This window comes from Cryptomeria japonica, chromosome 9, assembly GCF_030272615.1.
Source record: "Cryptomeria japonica chromosome 9, Sugi_1.0, whole genome shotgun sequence".
Classification (NCBI taxonomy): Eukaryota; Viridiplantae; Streptophyta; class Pinopsida; order Cupressales; family Cupressaceae; genus Cryptomeria; species Cryptomeria japonica.
The window spans coordinates 213,249,600-213,265,509 of record NC_081413.1 but is presented as its reverse complement, the minus strand read 5'-3'; the positions used below and the strand labels follow the sequence as shown (position 1 = coordinate 213,265,509).

The following is a 15,910-nucleotide window of genomic DNA, read 5'->3' as shown; positions in this document are numbered from 1 at the left end:
ATTATTAAAGTTATACTTTAATAATAATTAATTATTACGTGCATATCATTAATAAATTAAGTGGACTTTATTTAAAAGGGAGTTATAAGTGAATAATAAAGTATACTTTATATTTTAATATTGTGCACCAAAAAGGAGGGAAAAGAAATGAAATTAAAGTAAATTAAAGGAGATGAAGACAAATGCAAATTAAACATTATAAAAGGGCATTTGGATTTCATTTCATTCATATTCTCAAATCATTTCAACATTTGTCTTTTTTGAAGAAGCTTTGGCTTTGAAGAAGAAACCTAGGGTTTCGCTGTAAATTCAATCTTGGAGAACGTAGCCTCTCTTCGATTGTGCTGGTGGCTTCACAAGGAGGTCACATTTGAGCTTTATTGGAGGAAATATCAATTGTTTCACAAGGGGTTTTGAAGTTTATTCTTGGCAGATCAGAAGTTTGAAGATAAATATTTATTGAATAGATTTAATGCTGGTTTGTGCTTGCTTCAACATTGGCATGTGGGAGTCTTCTTGTGCTACATTATTCTGGTGGAGACATTAATAAGTATAGCAGATCGAATGGATTATCAGTCATCTACTCTGCTGTTTCATTTCCAGAATTTTGGTAATCTCTTCAAAGTCTTTACAATACCAAAGCATACCCGGAATTTAGAAGATAATCTAAATTCCAGGTATGCTTTGGTATTGTAAAGACTTTGAAGAGATAATCAATAGATTAAAGGTTGCATTTTAACTGTTTGACAAATTACCCATTGCTGTTGATAAAGATTTCAGTCTTGGATATGCATGCCAAGTGTTTGTAATAATGTCCCTTTGCTGGAGATGAATATTGTAGTCTTTAGGATGCATGGTAAATGTTTGTAGAATTGCCTTAGTGCTGTAGCTGCATATGCATCATCATTCTCAATCATATGCTTGCACTTCAAGTTCATTTAGTAGCTGCAATCTATTTCCGGTCATCTCAAACATATTTTCAAGTTATATCAGCATATCAAATCACATTCAAAAACCAAGAAAAGGAACAAAACAATCAGCATCAAGACCAGATTGTTGGCAAAGTGTTTGACAATATTCCTTGAGCCTTTAATCAGCAACTTGAGGTCAGAACTAGCAAGGGATATTACAGAACCCAAACTTTTTTTGGACCAAACCATTGAAGAAGTACTAGATGTTGAGGTGAAAACCATTTTAAACTTTTACTTTATCATTTCTAGCCAGGATGCTGATAATGACCAACAGCTATCTGAATATATCAACAATCTGCCATCTCTAGGGACTGAAAAAAAAAAAAGGAATCTTGTGGAAATATGAATTTTGTTGGTTTTCACCAAAATCATTAATATTGCATTACTTATCAAAATGTCAATTGAGTAGTTATTAATTAGATTTATGAGGAGAACTTTGAAGTAGGAAAGGGTAAAAAGATAGTCATCTAACATATCAGCAGACACTCACTACCAGAGATTAAAAAGAAAACAAAAAGCAAAGTTTTTGTGTGAAGAAGATTTTCCTTTGTTCTCACCAAAATTATTGCAAGGTTTATGAAAGATGCATTTATCCTCTCTCTCCAAAAGTTTTTGAGCAATTTCTAATATATCTCTATTTTCTTCTTCAAATTTATGTCTTGAACAAGCTGAAATTATGGTTCCAAAAATGACAGACATTACATGAGGATATGGTTTAACCACAGCAACACCAAGCAGCTAACTGCATGCTCTTTATGTCAAGATATTGATTATGTGAAATTGATATGGATAAAAGAGATTCCTTCTGAACTGTAACGAATAGAAGGTTCAGATTACCTGTTGTTACAAAGGCCGCTTAATGTGACACCCCAGATAAGAAAAGGTGTACAGAATTGCTCTGTAAGGGTAATGATCATGATGTAAAGAATGTGCACAAATTGAAATAACCAAGTTTATACATCCACAATTAATTACACTAGGACAACTTTGGATATGCCTGTTTATACTTTATAGTATGACTTATTTGTTTTGGTTCACTCAACAAGAAGATTTGCAGCTAGACACTTTGCTTGTTATGAAGAATGAGAATAATTTCAGAATGCTTTACCTAAGCACAATTGTCTGCTTAGCCTCTTAATATATGCCCAATCTTATAATCTTGAAGCAGCTAGGGCAACAAGTTTCAGCAGATAAAGAAATTATCCTAAAACTTTATTCAGTTCTTTGATCTTGTCATAAGTGTGGAAGCTTTGGCCTAAATATTGCACAAGCGGAGAAAAGAGGAAAAGATTTGGTGTATAAAGGAGGAAGATCTTTTGGAGAGATTAATCCCAGAAGCAAATAACCAAGGTTCATACTGTCAAATACAAAAGGAGATAAAGAATTCACCATTACCCAATCTGCATATTCCACAAAGTACACAAAAAATAAAATATATCTAACCTCAGCATGTTTATAATATAGACCAACTGATTAGTACAAATCATCTGCCGCTTCTCTATACAGAGATGGCATATTAAGACAATTGATGACATATCCAGTGCCAAATATAAATCAATTATCTCAATGATTGGTCTATCTTTTTATAAGCTTATACTTGCAGTCATGGCCTGATAAGTGGCTCTAAGAAGGCTTATGGGAAAGTCATATTGCAAACCCTAAAGATTCTATCCTGACCTGGATAGTCTTCTTCTGTAAATTAAATGTGAATTTTCCAAATATACATTTAACAAAAGCTTTTTCCAAAATTAATAAATTGTTTTTTAACAGCAAGATCATCCTATCTGAATCCTCTTCAAGTAAGCTTAATATTGAAATTTGAGACCAAAAAAACACATGCAAATTTGCTAGTATGAAACTCACCGGTTACCTACTAAAATGAACTTTATTTTATATTCTCTATGCAAAAAACTTGTATCTAAATCTCATATTTCATGTGAAAAAAGTGTTTTTTTAAAGGTGGAAAAAATAAAATATTTACCTGGAACTCCATTTGAATTGGCGGTCTTGTCCAAGCTTTCTTTTCCACCATAGTGGAAATAAGCTCCACTTCCGCACTCATTGTTGCCTCTGTCTGACCTGGAAATTTTCTGATCCTGCAAGAAGACAACAAATCTATGAGGAACCAGAAAAGGATCAGTGTATCTTAGTATTTTAAAGATAAGACTGCTTGCAAAAAATCAGAATACGAAAACAATTCTTATTACAATTAACAATACTCACTTCCAAACCAGGCAATCAATTGATGCATTATATTTTGCTCGACCTGTTGTCACTTGAAAGTTCGCTTTAGCTGTTTGCTTTGGGACAGGTACCTTTACCACCACTCCCATTGCAAACATCTTCACACCAAAAGCACTCTTTACCTGTAACAAGAAAGTTCTTACTCTGCAATCATAAGGCCAAGCAGGACTAAACACTGAAGATTCAAGAAAAGTATCTTATGGTACCTTCACATTTACTTCTAGCCGTGTTCGTCCGAGTTCCTTGATGGTTGGCAAAACCCGAAAAGGAAGACTAACTCCTTCCGTAATACGATACCTATCAAATAAGAAGTTGAATAAAAAAACATTAAAAATGCTGAAGCAGTACATAGTCAGGCATTATAAAATAAATTACCATTTGTGCATGCTTATAATCTCAAAATATTGTAGTCCAAAAAATCAAGTACTTTGCAAAGAACAGAATGATATTTAGACAAATGAAAACAAATTATTAAAACTTACTTCATCAGTTCAAACTCTCCATCAGGTGGGACAAAACTAACTGTCTTCTCAGAGTTGAATCGTGTCAGATTCACACATTGATGGAAAGTAACATCATCAAGTTCAATTGTTTTACCACTGTTCAAAGAGAGATCAGATTATCAAAAGCTTGTATTCAAATTCAATGGAAAAAAAAAGGAAAACAGAATTAAGATCACATAAGAATGCTGATTTAAATTCCCATCAATGTGAGAACAAAAGCATTATGAATCTGCACACATTTAAAAAAAAATATTACAAAAACTTATTATCAAAATTGGAAAGAAATTATTAAAAAAAATTATTCCTCGTGAGAACTCACAATGAAAACCAAAAAATTACAAGTTTGAAAAACTCATTCACATTATTCCAGGAAGGCATATAAGGAAATAAGTAGCCACAACAAAGTAAACATATGAAATACTGACTATAATGTTAACCAAATCCTGATTGATAGAATTATTTCCTTGTCACTCTATTTAGATACAAAAATTGCATAAAATTGCTTCTTCTCATGATCACTGCATCTTTCTCAATACCAAAAAACTAAAAATGGGCATAACTCAATTACTCATTTGCCTTGAAACATGAGTCCCATTAGAATCAAATAAATCACATGTATTGAAAAACTAAAAAATATCCAAAATATACTTGGCAGACAAAATAGATAAATTAAAAATGGCTTAAACTTTGGGTGTAAAAATTGAGCACAAATAAGTGAATAATGATGCTTCTTCTTGACTCCTAATATTCTGGAGGCTATTGGCAACAAGAAACTTTATAAATAGAAAACTGACTCTTAATGCCTACATGAATACATTTGTGTGCGGAACCACTATGCATCTCAAGAACTGTTTTCTACCAAATTGTAATACCTTCTTGTTGGACGAGCTTTAATTTGTGATTCCTTTTCAAGGCCTATTTTATCGTTCAAGCCCAACTTCAGGTCAGGCATGCCTGATAGAAAGCACTTCATAAGGATTTTTCCAGTCACATCACACCGGAGAACACTTCCTGGGGAAAACACCAAAAGTAATTTATCTCAGCAGTAGTCTATTAATCAAACAGACATCCTACTTTGACAACATATTCCTACTAAAAGCAGGGTACATGCTCACCTTTTGAAGACATCAGAAGGTTGACACTTTCTACAATGTCAAGGAAAACCTGCAATAAAGAATAAATTTGAGATAAATATGAGCAGATATGAGCAACTACTTCAAGTTGCTACAACTAAAAACATAAGACAACAAAACAATGACATACCTCATTCTTCTTATAAACCAGGCCCTCTCGCCGCCAACCAACAGCACCTGTCACTTGTAATGTTGCATTGGGGACTGGCTTATCCGGTGGCTACACAGCATTGTCATAGTCAAGAAAATATCCAACCCGTGAGATTCAGTATCTTAATTGATAGTGACTAACTGAATCTGTATTACAAGACTGCAATAATAGAGTTCCTAACCTTGGAGGAAAAGGGAGATCGGACACCTTCCTGTGTAATATACAGCTTCAAAATCTCAGGAGAGAGATTCTGGGGATAGCCAAAATCCATGATCTCTGAAGCAGTAAAAAGAAGTATTTCAGAATAATTCCTAATTGAAGTCTAAAACAACTGCTCACATAATCAGCAATTTCAGTTTAACAGAACAAAATACAGATCTTTTGTTTATACTTATAAATACAATACAAGATAGACTTGCACTCTTGTATAAACAGTATCATGAAGCTTATATGAATGAATGTAGCAATAACCAACAAAGGAACTAGCTGATGACATAGTGCAAATGTGGCTCACTGAACTAGCCAACACCATGAAGGAAATTGTTAGAGATGAGCCAAGAGATTACAAATGGAAAAACATAAGAATATTTAGGTTCAGCTCTCAAGAAAATACCCACAACCCCAAGGGCTCGCTAGGCATTGCAAAATATCATAGCAAGAATGTGTCTTCTTCCAATGGTTCCCAACCAATTATGATAAAGTAGACTTTATTTTCAATTGTGAATGATTTGAGGTCCTGCTAATTTAGTTTTAAATTGCAAATTACTGCCTCAGACTTGATTTTCTAGTTTTCAAGGGCATTACATGGGTCAGTGATGCAGGGGCATCAATTAGCAATATAGTTTCTGCACCACATAGTGGACTAGCTCCTGCAATTTTTTGGTTTGAAGTGTGCATTTTGTATTTTGGTTTGCAGTTTGCATCAATCAGCATCAGAGCAAAAGTCAAGCCCTACAAGTAAGAATTGTGGGAGTTGTATAACAAAGTGCACTTGTTCTTGTTTTGCATTGCAGGTGGTCCAAAAGGAGCAATGGCCTGCAAAACAAGACAAGTATGAAACAACAGAGGTGACAAAGCACCATGAACGGCAGAGTCAACAGAAAATCAAAAAGAGGAACAGTCATGACAGAAGAAATTTGCAAGGATGTGAGGGAAGATGCTGCCACAAATGGCCCAGCAAACCTCAACTATGGGAAGAAAGTCACCACGGCGAATAGGCTTGCAAGAACCATAATGAAAGTCAGAAGCAAACCAAGGTTTGAGTTCCCAGCCAATTCAGAAAGCCTAAATCCAGAACAATTGATAGATTAGATAGTTTAAAAAATAATTCAAGTTCCAATCAATTGCAAACCCCAAATGAGTCAAGTACATGAGCACAAAGCTGAAAGGACATGTCATACTATGGTGGGACTTTGTACAAAGTAAACATATTAAAAAAGACAAGGAGGTCATACCACTATTTACACCAACCCCCTCCTCAAGTGCAACTTAGGGAGCATGAGAAAACGTGCAAAGATGCAAGTATGGGTCTCGGCTACTAGGCGATGTTAGGTACCCATGTACCAAAGCAATCTCTCACAAATGAAGAAAAGGAGAAAACGCAGTATAACAAAACTCCTCCCCAAAAGGAACCCACCTAGAGAAAGTAAGAGCGATAATCGAAGTGGGCATCAACACAAAGTATTGTACAAGTCAGAATTTTCCATGGATTGGTGAGCTTGTATAGGAAGTTCATAAGAAACTTCAATGGTATTTATCTATCACTAATTCATTGTATGCAGAAAGGTGAGTTTAAATGGATTGTTATCATATCCAAGAGTTTTGAGCTCTTGAAGAAGGTGACTTAGGCCTATGTTGGCACTCACAAATTTTATCAATTATTCAAGTTGACTATGCTGTAAACGGAACTGAAATAAGTGCAGTTATGAATAAGAACGAAGGCCAATTGCATTCTTCAATAAGAAATTGAATGATGTAAGACAGAAGTACTTAATTTATGACTAGGAATTTTATGCCACTTGTTAGGCTTTGCAAAAGTGGAAGCACTATCTATTGCCCAAGAACTTCATTCTTTACATGAACCATCAGGGTTTGAGATGCATCAAAAGTCAAACAAAACGAAACCATGAGGTGGATAGAGTAGTTGCAAGGTTATTCCTCTATGTTGAAGCATAGGTCTCACAAGTCAAATCAAGTTGCAAATTCCCTAAGTAGAAGGTAAGTATTATTGACAATGATGACAATTGAATTAGAGAGCAGAGGAGATGAAGGTAAGTTGCAAATGCATGGAGAGCATGAATGGAGTCATGGGAAAGAGACATAAGCCAATCTGTAGATTATTTTGCACAAGTAAGGTGCTTGCTCCAAAGATAGTAATCCATCCCATGAAGTTCAAAGAGGGAGAACCTCGTCATAGAGTTACATAGTGGCCACTTAGGAAGCAACTTCAGAACTGACAAGATACCAGTTCCGGTACAAATCTTGGTTCAGGTTCATGGATCAAGCAAAAGAAATTTGGGGCTAGGTTCATTTTGGGTTTGAACATACAACATATATACACACGCACGCACATGTATATTTGCATATATATATGCATATATGCATATATATACATACATATATATACATATATACATGCATATATGTATATATATATATATATATATATATATATATACCAAGGTTGCACCAAGACGGGGGTACTTGGAGACTCCGAAGACTGGTACCGGTACTGGTACAGCTATTTTTTCAAAATAGGAGATGGGGGTACTTGGAGACGCCAATTTTTTATTAAAAAATTAATAATTTATAGAAAATCTGAAAATAGGTGTATATTTGTAAAACTAATTATGAATATAGACAGTGTATAAGGAAATTGAAGGCAATGGCCCAAACCAGCAAGTTGAATATTTCAACACTGCAAATCCTTTTGCTATTATATGTGGTTATATATATGATAATGTGAGTATAGATTATATATATAAGAATATGAATATAGATATACTCACAAGAATGAAGAAAGAAAATGTATATCATAGGAAAATTCCCAACTCTCAAGGATCTAATAGAATTCATCCCCATTGTGCATACCGCAAAGTCTACATAAAGGAATTAAAAGAACAACAACAAGAATATAGAAAATATGAATATCTTTTGAGTTTTGCATCGAATTGCAAATAGTTGAATGGCAAATACTTGTCGTCTTGTTAGCTCATGTTGACTCCTGCCTTGCTTTGGCTTATGTTTTCTCTTCTGTGGTGTGTTTATTTTCCAGCTTTCTGGTGCATTTAACTTTTAATTTTTAGGGGTTTTTGTTTTATTTGTGTGGGAGTCAGCCTTTTGCATAGGAGACAGTGAGAGTCTTCTGAAGACCGCAATTGAAAATCTCCTGCAATTGGAGACATCTAAGGCAAGTTCTCCAGTACTGGGACTTGTCTCGGATACGTATCAGTCTCCGAGATGCATCCGAGGGGGTTGGAGACAGGTCTCCGTGCAACTATGATGTATACATACATGTCTATAATGTCTATAATGTATATGTATATGTATACATAGATGTATATATACATATATACATCTATGATGTGTATTTATATACATGTATGTATATATACAAATATACATGTATATATACAGGTATATATGTATGTATATGTATTTATATATGCATATATGCATGTATATATGCAAATATACATGTGTGTGTGTGTGTGTGTATATATTTTATATGTATCTATGCATATATCCATGTATATATTATATATACATGTATGTGTAATAGCATAATAAAAGTAGGAATTAAGTTTATAAATTTATAATACCACAAGCTATATGTATATGTATATGTATGCATATATGTATGTGTGTGTGTGTATAGTATAATAAAAGTAGGAATTAAGTTTATAAATTTATAATACCACAAGCTGTATGTATATATGTATGTGTGTATATATATGTATGTGTGTGTGTGTATAATATATAGCATAATAAAAGTAGGAATTAAGTATATATATATATATCATAATAAAAGTAGGAATTAAGTTCATAATACCACATAGCATAAATCAACAAGACCAACATAAACTCTAATGTCATTTGAAACATAAATGATAACTATTATAAAATATTCATTGTTCAAACTTCAAGTTCAACAATCAATTTGTAGCATCATAAGGATTTTATAAATCATCATTGATATTAGATAATGTAGAAACATATGAGGAACCACAAGCATTACCACTACCACTCACACTAAAAGTGTGCTCAAATTTTGAACTGAAGTGTAACATGTTGGAAAGTGGAAGCAACCAAGTCAGTCTGCTCTTGCTCCATATCCCACAGCTTCATGGGGATCAAGGGGCAACACCCCTTGCGAGGGTATGGGGGCATAGCCCCTGCCACCAAGCCCAAACAAAGACCTTCATGGTGCACATCATTTTCATTATTTTTTTTAAACGCAGCATCAAAGGTGAAAAAAAAATTAAAAAGCAAAAAAAGGCAGAAAACTGAATGGATTCACCATAGTTTTGCCTGGGCTCCCCCACACCCTACCCGGGTTCATCCCACATGAAACCAACACCACTCTCCTGGATGCTAACTGTATCCAGATGCAGATTGGACCAGATCACTGTTCTAGTTTGAACCGAACCCGGATCCAGTAATATAGGCTGTCACGCACTCCAAGCTGGGGGAAAGGTATCACTAGCCTGAATTGCATAGAGACATGCATAAGTTTGTAAAGAGATGTAGAATGTACCAAATTGGAAAAGGGGTGACAGAAAACACTCTTGCAAGAGTCAGTTTCAGTCTATCTATGGCTCCATACACATATCTACTGGCTTCCATGGGAATGTTACAGATTAGTCATGCTCCCAAACACAAAGACACAAAACTGCAAATCAAAACACAAAACAGACCCTTCAAGCCAAAAAACTGCAGCTATTCCCCAATAGTTATCTGCATAAAGACTAAATTTCTTCAAATTTATACCCAACTCCTTCAACTATGCGAAAACATGCTGCAGGTACACAATATTCTTCCCGTCTTGCTAAACACCAAAATATCAAAGCAAGTATGTATTTTCTTCCAATAGTTCCTGAATGAAATGATAAACTAGACTTTGTTTCATTGTTCCACAGCCGTTGGGGACGGGGAGACGTGGGGACAGGCTTCGGGGACGGGACAAAGGGAAAAAGTTTCGGGGACGGGGGGACTTGAGCTTGGGAGGGGGAAATGCGTTTCTGTGGAACACTGCTTTGTTTTCAATTGCAAATGGTTTGAGGTCCTCTCAATTTAGCATTAAATTAAGCTACTGCTTCAGAATTGATTTTTATTTTCAAGGGCATCACAAGGTCAGCATCCACTGGGTAGAACAGGAAAATAATAAAACACAAGTTTAAATCTACTCTTTTTACAAGTAGCAAGGATATAGAACTTTAGTTTGCCCCACATACATGCTGCAAGTAACACCCACCCAGACTCATGGTAAGTTTTCAGGTTGGCAACTCAGAATTAAAATACATAAGTAACAAGTTCAAATAATAAAGCCAAATAAAAGGAGTTTATAATAGTACGAGTGTACAACTATAATCAAACGCAAAACTAGCATTGTGACTTGTTTTTTAAATAAAAAGAGATGGGAAAATATTCATCGTGAATGCTAAGAAGAGACCTCAAGAACATATATTTCAAAATGCTGGAAGATTTGTTAACACTGCATTCAAACCATAAAACGGGTTCCAATGGACATACCATCAAGTAGCTCATAAATGAGAACAAAATTATTCCGTATAGCATCTTCATCAAATGCACCACCAAAATATGATTTGAAAAGTCCTACTGCCTGACATGCAAAAGATTACCTGATCAGTAACCAAACAAAAAGATAATTCTATGTGCATTTTCAATTTAAAAATACAGTTTACAAACAAAACTAACACAGCCTTTACATAAATATATACATTCTAGATTATTGTCTTCTGTGGTTAATATTATTAGTCATGCCCTAGAACTATTTTGTAACCCTCTGAGTGCTTGTGAGTAACATTTCATATCTGTTACAAAGCAACTCCCTGGAATTGACTGCTTAACGGAGAGGTGTGCTTGTCTCATGATGATTGTTGTTGAGAGATTACTTTTTTTTTAATTAATTACCATTTGGATGTGGACCGTTGGCATTTACTTTTTATCATTAAATTACTGTTGCATCTCTCTTTATCATTTACTTTTGTTATTGCAGTGAAAGTAAGAAATATCAAAGCTATACAATTGCAATTACTGTATAAAAGTTCAGAGAGGAATGAACAAGGTCAGGAGCAGCAGTAGAATATATATTTGCAATGAAAACAAAGGGGAGCATGAGCCCAGCTTGAAAAAAACATTAATCAAAGAAGAAACTAGGAGCATGCAAATCCTGTTGCACCAATCAAAGAAGCCAGTCTTGCAAGCACACAAGTACAGTGATGAACAAGTTCAATCAAAGTAGCACCCTTGGCGATTCTGCGAGTCTATTGATCAGAGAAATAAATCCATAAATCATTGTCTCACAATATGATGTGTGCAACAATTGTTTCGAAAAAAGAGCACAATAGTTCATAGACAATGCGTTCTTATGAATTGCCAACACATCGATACTGTCTCACACACACAAACCAATGATCTTTATGTGATAAATGCATTCACACTTTAAGAAAAAACACTCCATCCAAGACAGGAAAAAACATTGTTTGACAAATTAGTTGTTCTCCTCAGGATCATTTAAAACAAAATTCATACCTCAACTACAAATTTCAGCGCACAAGCTGCATTTGCATTGCTGCTGACTACAATAACAATATACACATTGCTGATTCTCATGTAAAGGAAGGAGCATCCCCCTATTTGGCGAACCGGGCAGGTTCCAAGGTCCTTTGTCTGCATTATGTGTGTTCTGAAAGCGTCCACCATATTTCCACTGTATATACCAAGCAAACACACATCAGAAACTATTTACACAATCTCAGGAAAAGTTAGAAAGAAACTGTAAAGTGTAAACCTAATGTCCCAATGTTAGCTAAAACGATTGTGTTTTCATTCTCAATTCCACATAAGCAATTTAAGTGTCACATAAAGAATTCTACACAGCAACTTAAAAAGAGAAACAAAGAACTGACAGTATTTAATTGAGACAAAGTATATCCAAAATTGTTGGTTATGAACAAGACCTCTTTGCATCTCAATTACATAGTAAAAAGAACAATTTTAAACCCCCGCAGTAAAAATTCTACCAGGATAAAATTACAATAGTATTGTTAGTGTATATGGTATAGTAAGATAATATAGCTATGCAGGAATAAATAAATAAAAAGAAAAGCAGTATCAGATGAAGAGAACAAGGCACGAACATCAATAGTCTCAATCAAATCCATCTGCAATATAAAGTTGTACAGTAAAATACACCATTTAAGTCTAAACACTGCTCACTGTTCAAACAGGATAACAGAGTGAAATCACTGACAAGCAAATGATAAAATAGTATAACATAATCCCACAGAGTAATAAACTTCACGAGATGGGAGAGCACTATTCAAGCAAAACCAAAATTGTCGTCTATCCTTATTGTCTTGTGTATTTTTGCTATGGCTTAAAAATTACTTGAATGAACCAATGATAATATTCAAGATTATATGTCAATGTCCAAATACCAACACTAAGCATCTCACCATTAAGAATCATCTACATGAGTTACAATTTCAGAGAGAAATGCATAAATTAGGGGTTCACTTTAGTATAAGATTGCATCCCTCACATCAAATTACAATTTGCAAGAGAGAAATAAAAAAATGAGCACCCTTACTAACGGTTGCAATCTAATGTAACTGATTTGATGTCCTTTCAGAATATATTAGTTTACCAGTGATAAATACATCACCCTTTTGATGGATGCTATTGTCACAGTACCGTTGGAATTCTCGAGGGCTGACAATAAGAAAATTCAACCCAGTACTAATGTTCCATAAAGGAGTTGGTTGTTGTCACTTCTAGTCTAAAATACTTCTCAAAATATATCAATTGTATCACAGAAAAGAAATCTTGAAGATGGCAAGTATGTGTCCATTAAAATTAAAACCAATAGCCAATTCATGTTGCAAAGTACCAGAAAGTCACCAATCAAGGAAACTTGTGATGAATAAGATTACCTCGGACACAAATATTTCAGGAGCCGCAAGGGTACATATACTTGTATGTGGACAAGATTGCCATTTAAACCAAGGCATGCAAGCAAATGAATAAGGGAACCACTTTATTATATATAACTATAGTCACCAGAAGATGTGGATATGGAGATGGGGACAGGGATAGGAACAAGGATGGGGATGTGCCTTTTCTTTAAACAAGAGTTCCTGGTGACCATGATTTAAATAATTGTTAAGTGCTGGAAATGAAAATAGCATGCAAAAAGTCAACAATTGGGCAAGTAAAGAGCACAAAGCAACATCACAACAATGGGGACAAAATATTCCTTGAAGAAACACAATGTAGGAGCTGCAGCATGTAAATTGGACTGTAACATTTAATGTCAACTGTAATCAGGAAGCTTAAAAATCAATTGCTATTATTGAGCCTTGAAGAACACATTCAGGCTGATACATATATCTACCATCCTCTCATAAGTGTGTCCTCCTCTTATAGCGTGATCAGAATAACTCTGTACTCTGCTGGAATGCATGTAAAATTTTCAGAACAAACTGAAGTTGAAGATCTGCTGCCGTTGAACTTGATTACATGAGCCCAACGGAGGTATTTGTACATACAAGTGTCAACAAAACAACACAGAAGAATCCAACAGACAAATCACTTTAGTAGTTGGAAGGGAAAGCATATTATCTTCCAATCTGAGCTGTCTGCTAGTATGACTCTCATATATCAACAGATTTAGCACTGCTAGAATGCATAACTGATGTTTAGGTGACAGGTTCATGCTGGACCAAGTGTGTCATGCTGCAGTTTTGTCGCAGTGGCATTCAGCCCAGCACAAATCCACCATTAATGGATGAGTGACAGATTCAACAGATGATTAGACATTTAGCCACACCCAAATTGGTCACTCATGCAAAGCTGACAAGTTTGGCCAGGGTTTCAGAATTAAACTTTAGAAGACCATAATTTTGTCATACAGGCTCAAGTTTTTGTCCAAATGCTGTTGAGGAGCTCCAACCTTTGGTGGGTGTTGCACCAGATATTGATCTCAATTTTGAAAGCTTTCCAAAAGTATTAAATACAGATCCTTATATTGAGCACTTCAAGCTAGATTTTGTCATATGAGAAATTAATTGTTTGTCCTCACAGTCATACAAACCATGCTCCTGAATATTACTGAATTTAACTGATCATTAATAAATTTTGATATTGGCAGCATCCACCATAGGTAGCCAGAAATTTCACATGAAAGGTTATTATGTATGCAAGGCTCATTTATTTTTCAAAAATGCAGCTTGCTCATATTCAAAAGCAAAACCCACTTACTTAAAGCATTTTCTGAGAGAGTCTTAGATCTAAATGTCTCTGTTGCCACCCTGGATCTTGTTGTAAGAACCATGAAACCTTAGATTTCTGAGTCCTCCAAGGACGAACAACATTCCTTGATTTTAAATGAGATAATCTGTTTTAGAATTTCCCCATATAGATAAATTTTTTTTCAGCATTTTCAACCAAAATGACATTGTTGTATGTGCGCCCTGTTACAGGAAAATACAAAAACCAAACAAAAGATGGAATGGAGATCGGCAAATCCTCTCCAATGTTTGAGATTTATGAAACCCATAAGGGACCATATTTTGAGAAGAATATTCCAACAGAAAATCCATCATGTATGTAGCACTCATACCTTTACAAGAATCCATACTGATCAAATTCAATGATGTAACCAGCTTACCAAAGTCAGTGTCTGAGACATTCTTAGATCCAAATATGGCAATCCTCACCAAGGACTTTACCATGCAAAACATGAAATCTAAGGCCCACAGATACTCTAGAACCCAACGGATTCCCTTGAACCCCTAGCATTGATTTGTTATGGAACTGCCCTGTTATTTATTTTTGTTGGAATTTCAATGGAAATCTAAGCATTAAAGGTATAGACAGTTGTAGATTATTACAGAAAACAAAATGAAGAATAATAAACTGATTGAATGGGGATCCACAAATCCCTTTTATGATTCATCAATAAGACATATAATAACTCCACAGAAATAAAGAGCTAAACAGAGTCTTAACAACTGATTGAATTGGGGATACCCCAAACTAGTTGAAGATTGAAATCAATGATTTCAGCATGTCCAACCAAAAACTCACTGTTACAGGTTCATGGTATCAAAAAACATACTGAAAGCCCAGCAATGAACTGAATGGAGATACCCAAATCCCTCCCATTGATTAAGATTATAAGAATATCTAAAAATCAAAGAGCAGACTGCAAGCTCAGCAGCGTATTGAATGGATGTGTCCAATATTTGTGGGAACCAAATTTTTATAGCATTTTCAGTATAATTTCACTGCTTTGCATAAAAAATTGATACGATACAATTCAATAACCAAAATGGAATTCAATTAGAATCCACAGATGCCTTCCATTGGTTAATATAAAAGAGATCTTTAAAAGAAACAGATTTGCTTACAATCCCAGTAAGGGAGTGACTGTTAAATGCCCATTGATTCATTGGTATTAACTTCTTCAATTGAAATTTCAAAATTTATGCCATTACACAAAATACTCAGAACGAAGACATGGATTCAATGAAGAGCTATATGTCTCTACCAATAATAAAAACTACAGAGATCTCTGACTAAATACATAGTTAACTAAAATTTCAACAAACAGAATAAACAGTGTTGGCACAAAAAGTTTGGGTATTTTGGACCAAAATTTCA

At 34.7% G+C, this 15,910-nt stretch overlaps 1 protein-coding gene across 1 annotated transcript in view; it reads right to left on the bottom strand.

Annotated features, from left to right (window-relative positions):
* The window catches only part of LOC131044507 (AP-2 complex subunit mu), a 40,170-nt gene that overhangs the window by 22,590 nt on the left and 1,670 nt on the right, over nucleotides 1-15,910 (bottom strand). Inside the window, exons 2-11 of the mRNA XM_057977844.2 lie at nucleotides 11,777-11,954; nucleotides 10,754-10,844; nucleotides 5,184-5,278; nucleotides 4,982-5,071; nucleotides 4,834-4,882; nucleotides 4,591-4,729; nucleotides 3,698-3,814; nucleotides 3,422-3,512; nucleotides 3,195-3,337; nucleotides 2,953-3,067 (exon numbers count right to left, since the gene is read on the bottom strand). Of these exons, the coding sequence (XP_057833827.1) occupies nucleotides 2,953-3,067; nucleotides 3,195-3,337; nucleotides 3,422-3,512; nucleotides 3,698-3,814; nucleotides 4,591-4,729; nucleotides 4,834-4,882; nucleotides 4,982-5,071; nucleotides 5,184-5,278; nucleotides 10,754-10,844; nucleotides 11,777-11,954 (1,108 nt within the window). The remainder of the gene's footprint in view (nucleotides 1-2,952; nucleotides 3,068-3,194; nucleotides 3,338-3,421; nucleotides 3,513-3,697; nucleotides 3,815-4,590; nucleotides 4,730-4,833; nucleotides 4,883-4,981; nucleotides 5,072-5,183; nucleotides 5,279-10,753; nucleotides 10,845-11,776; nucleotides 11,955-15,910) is intronic.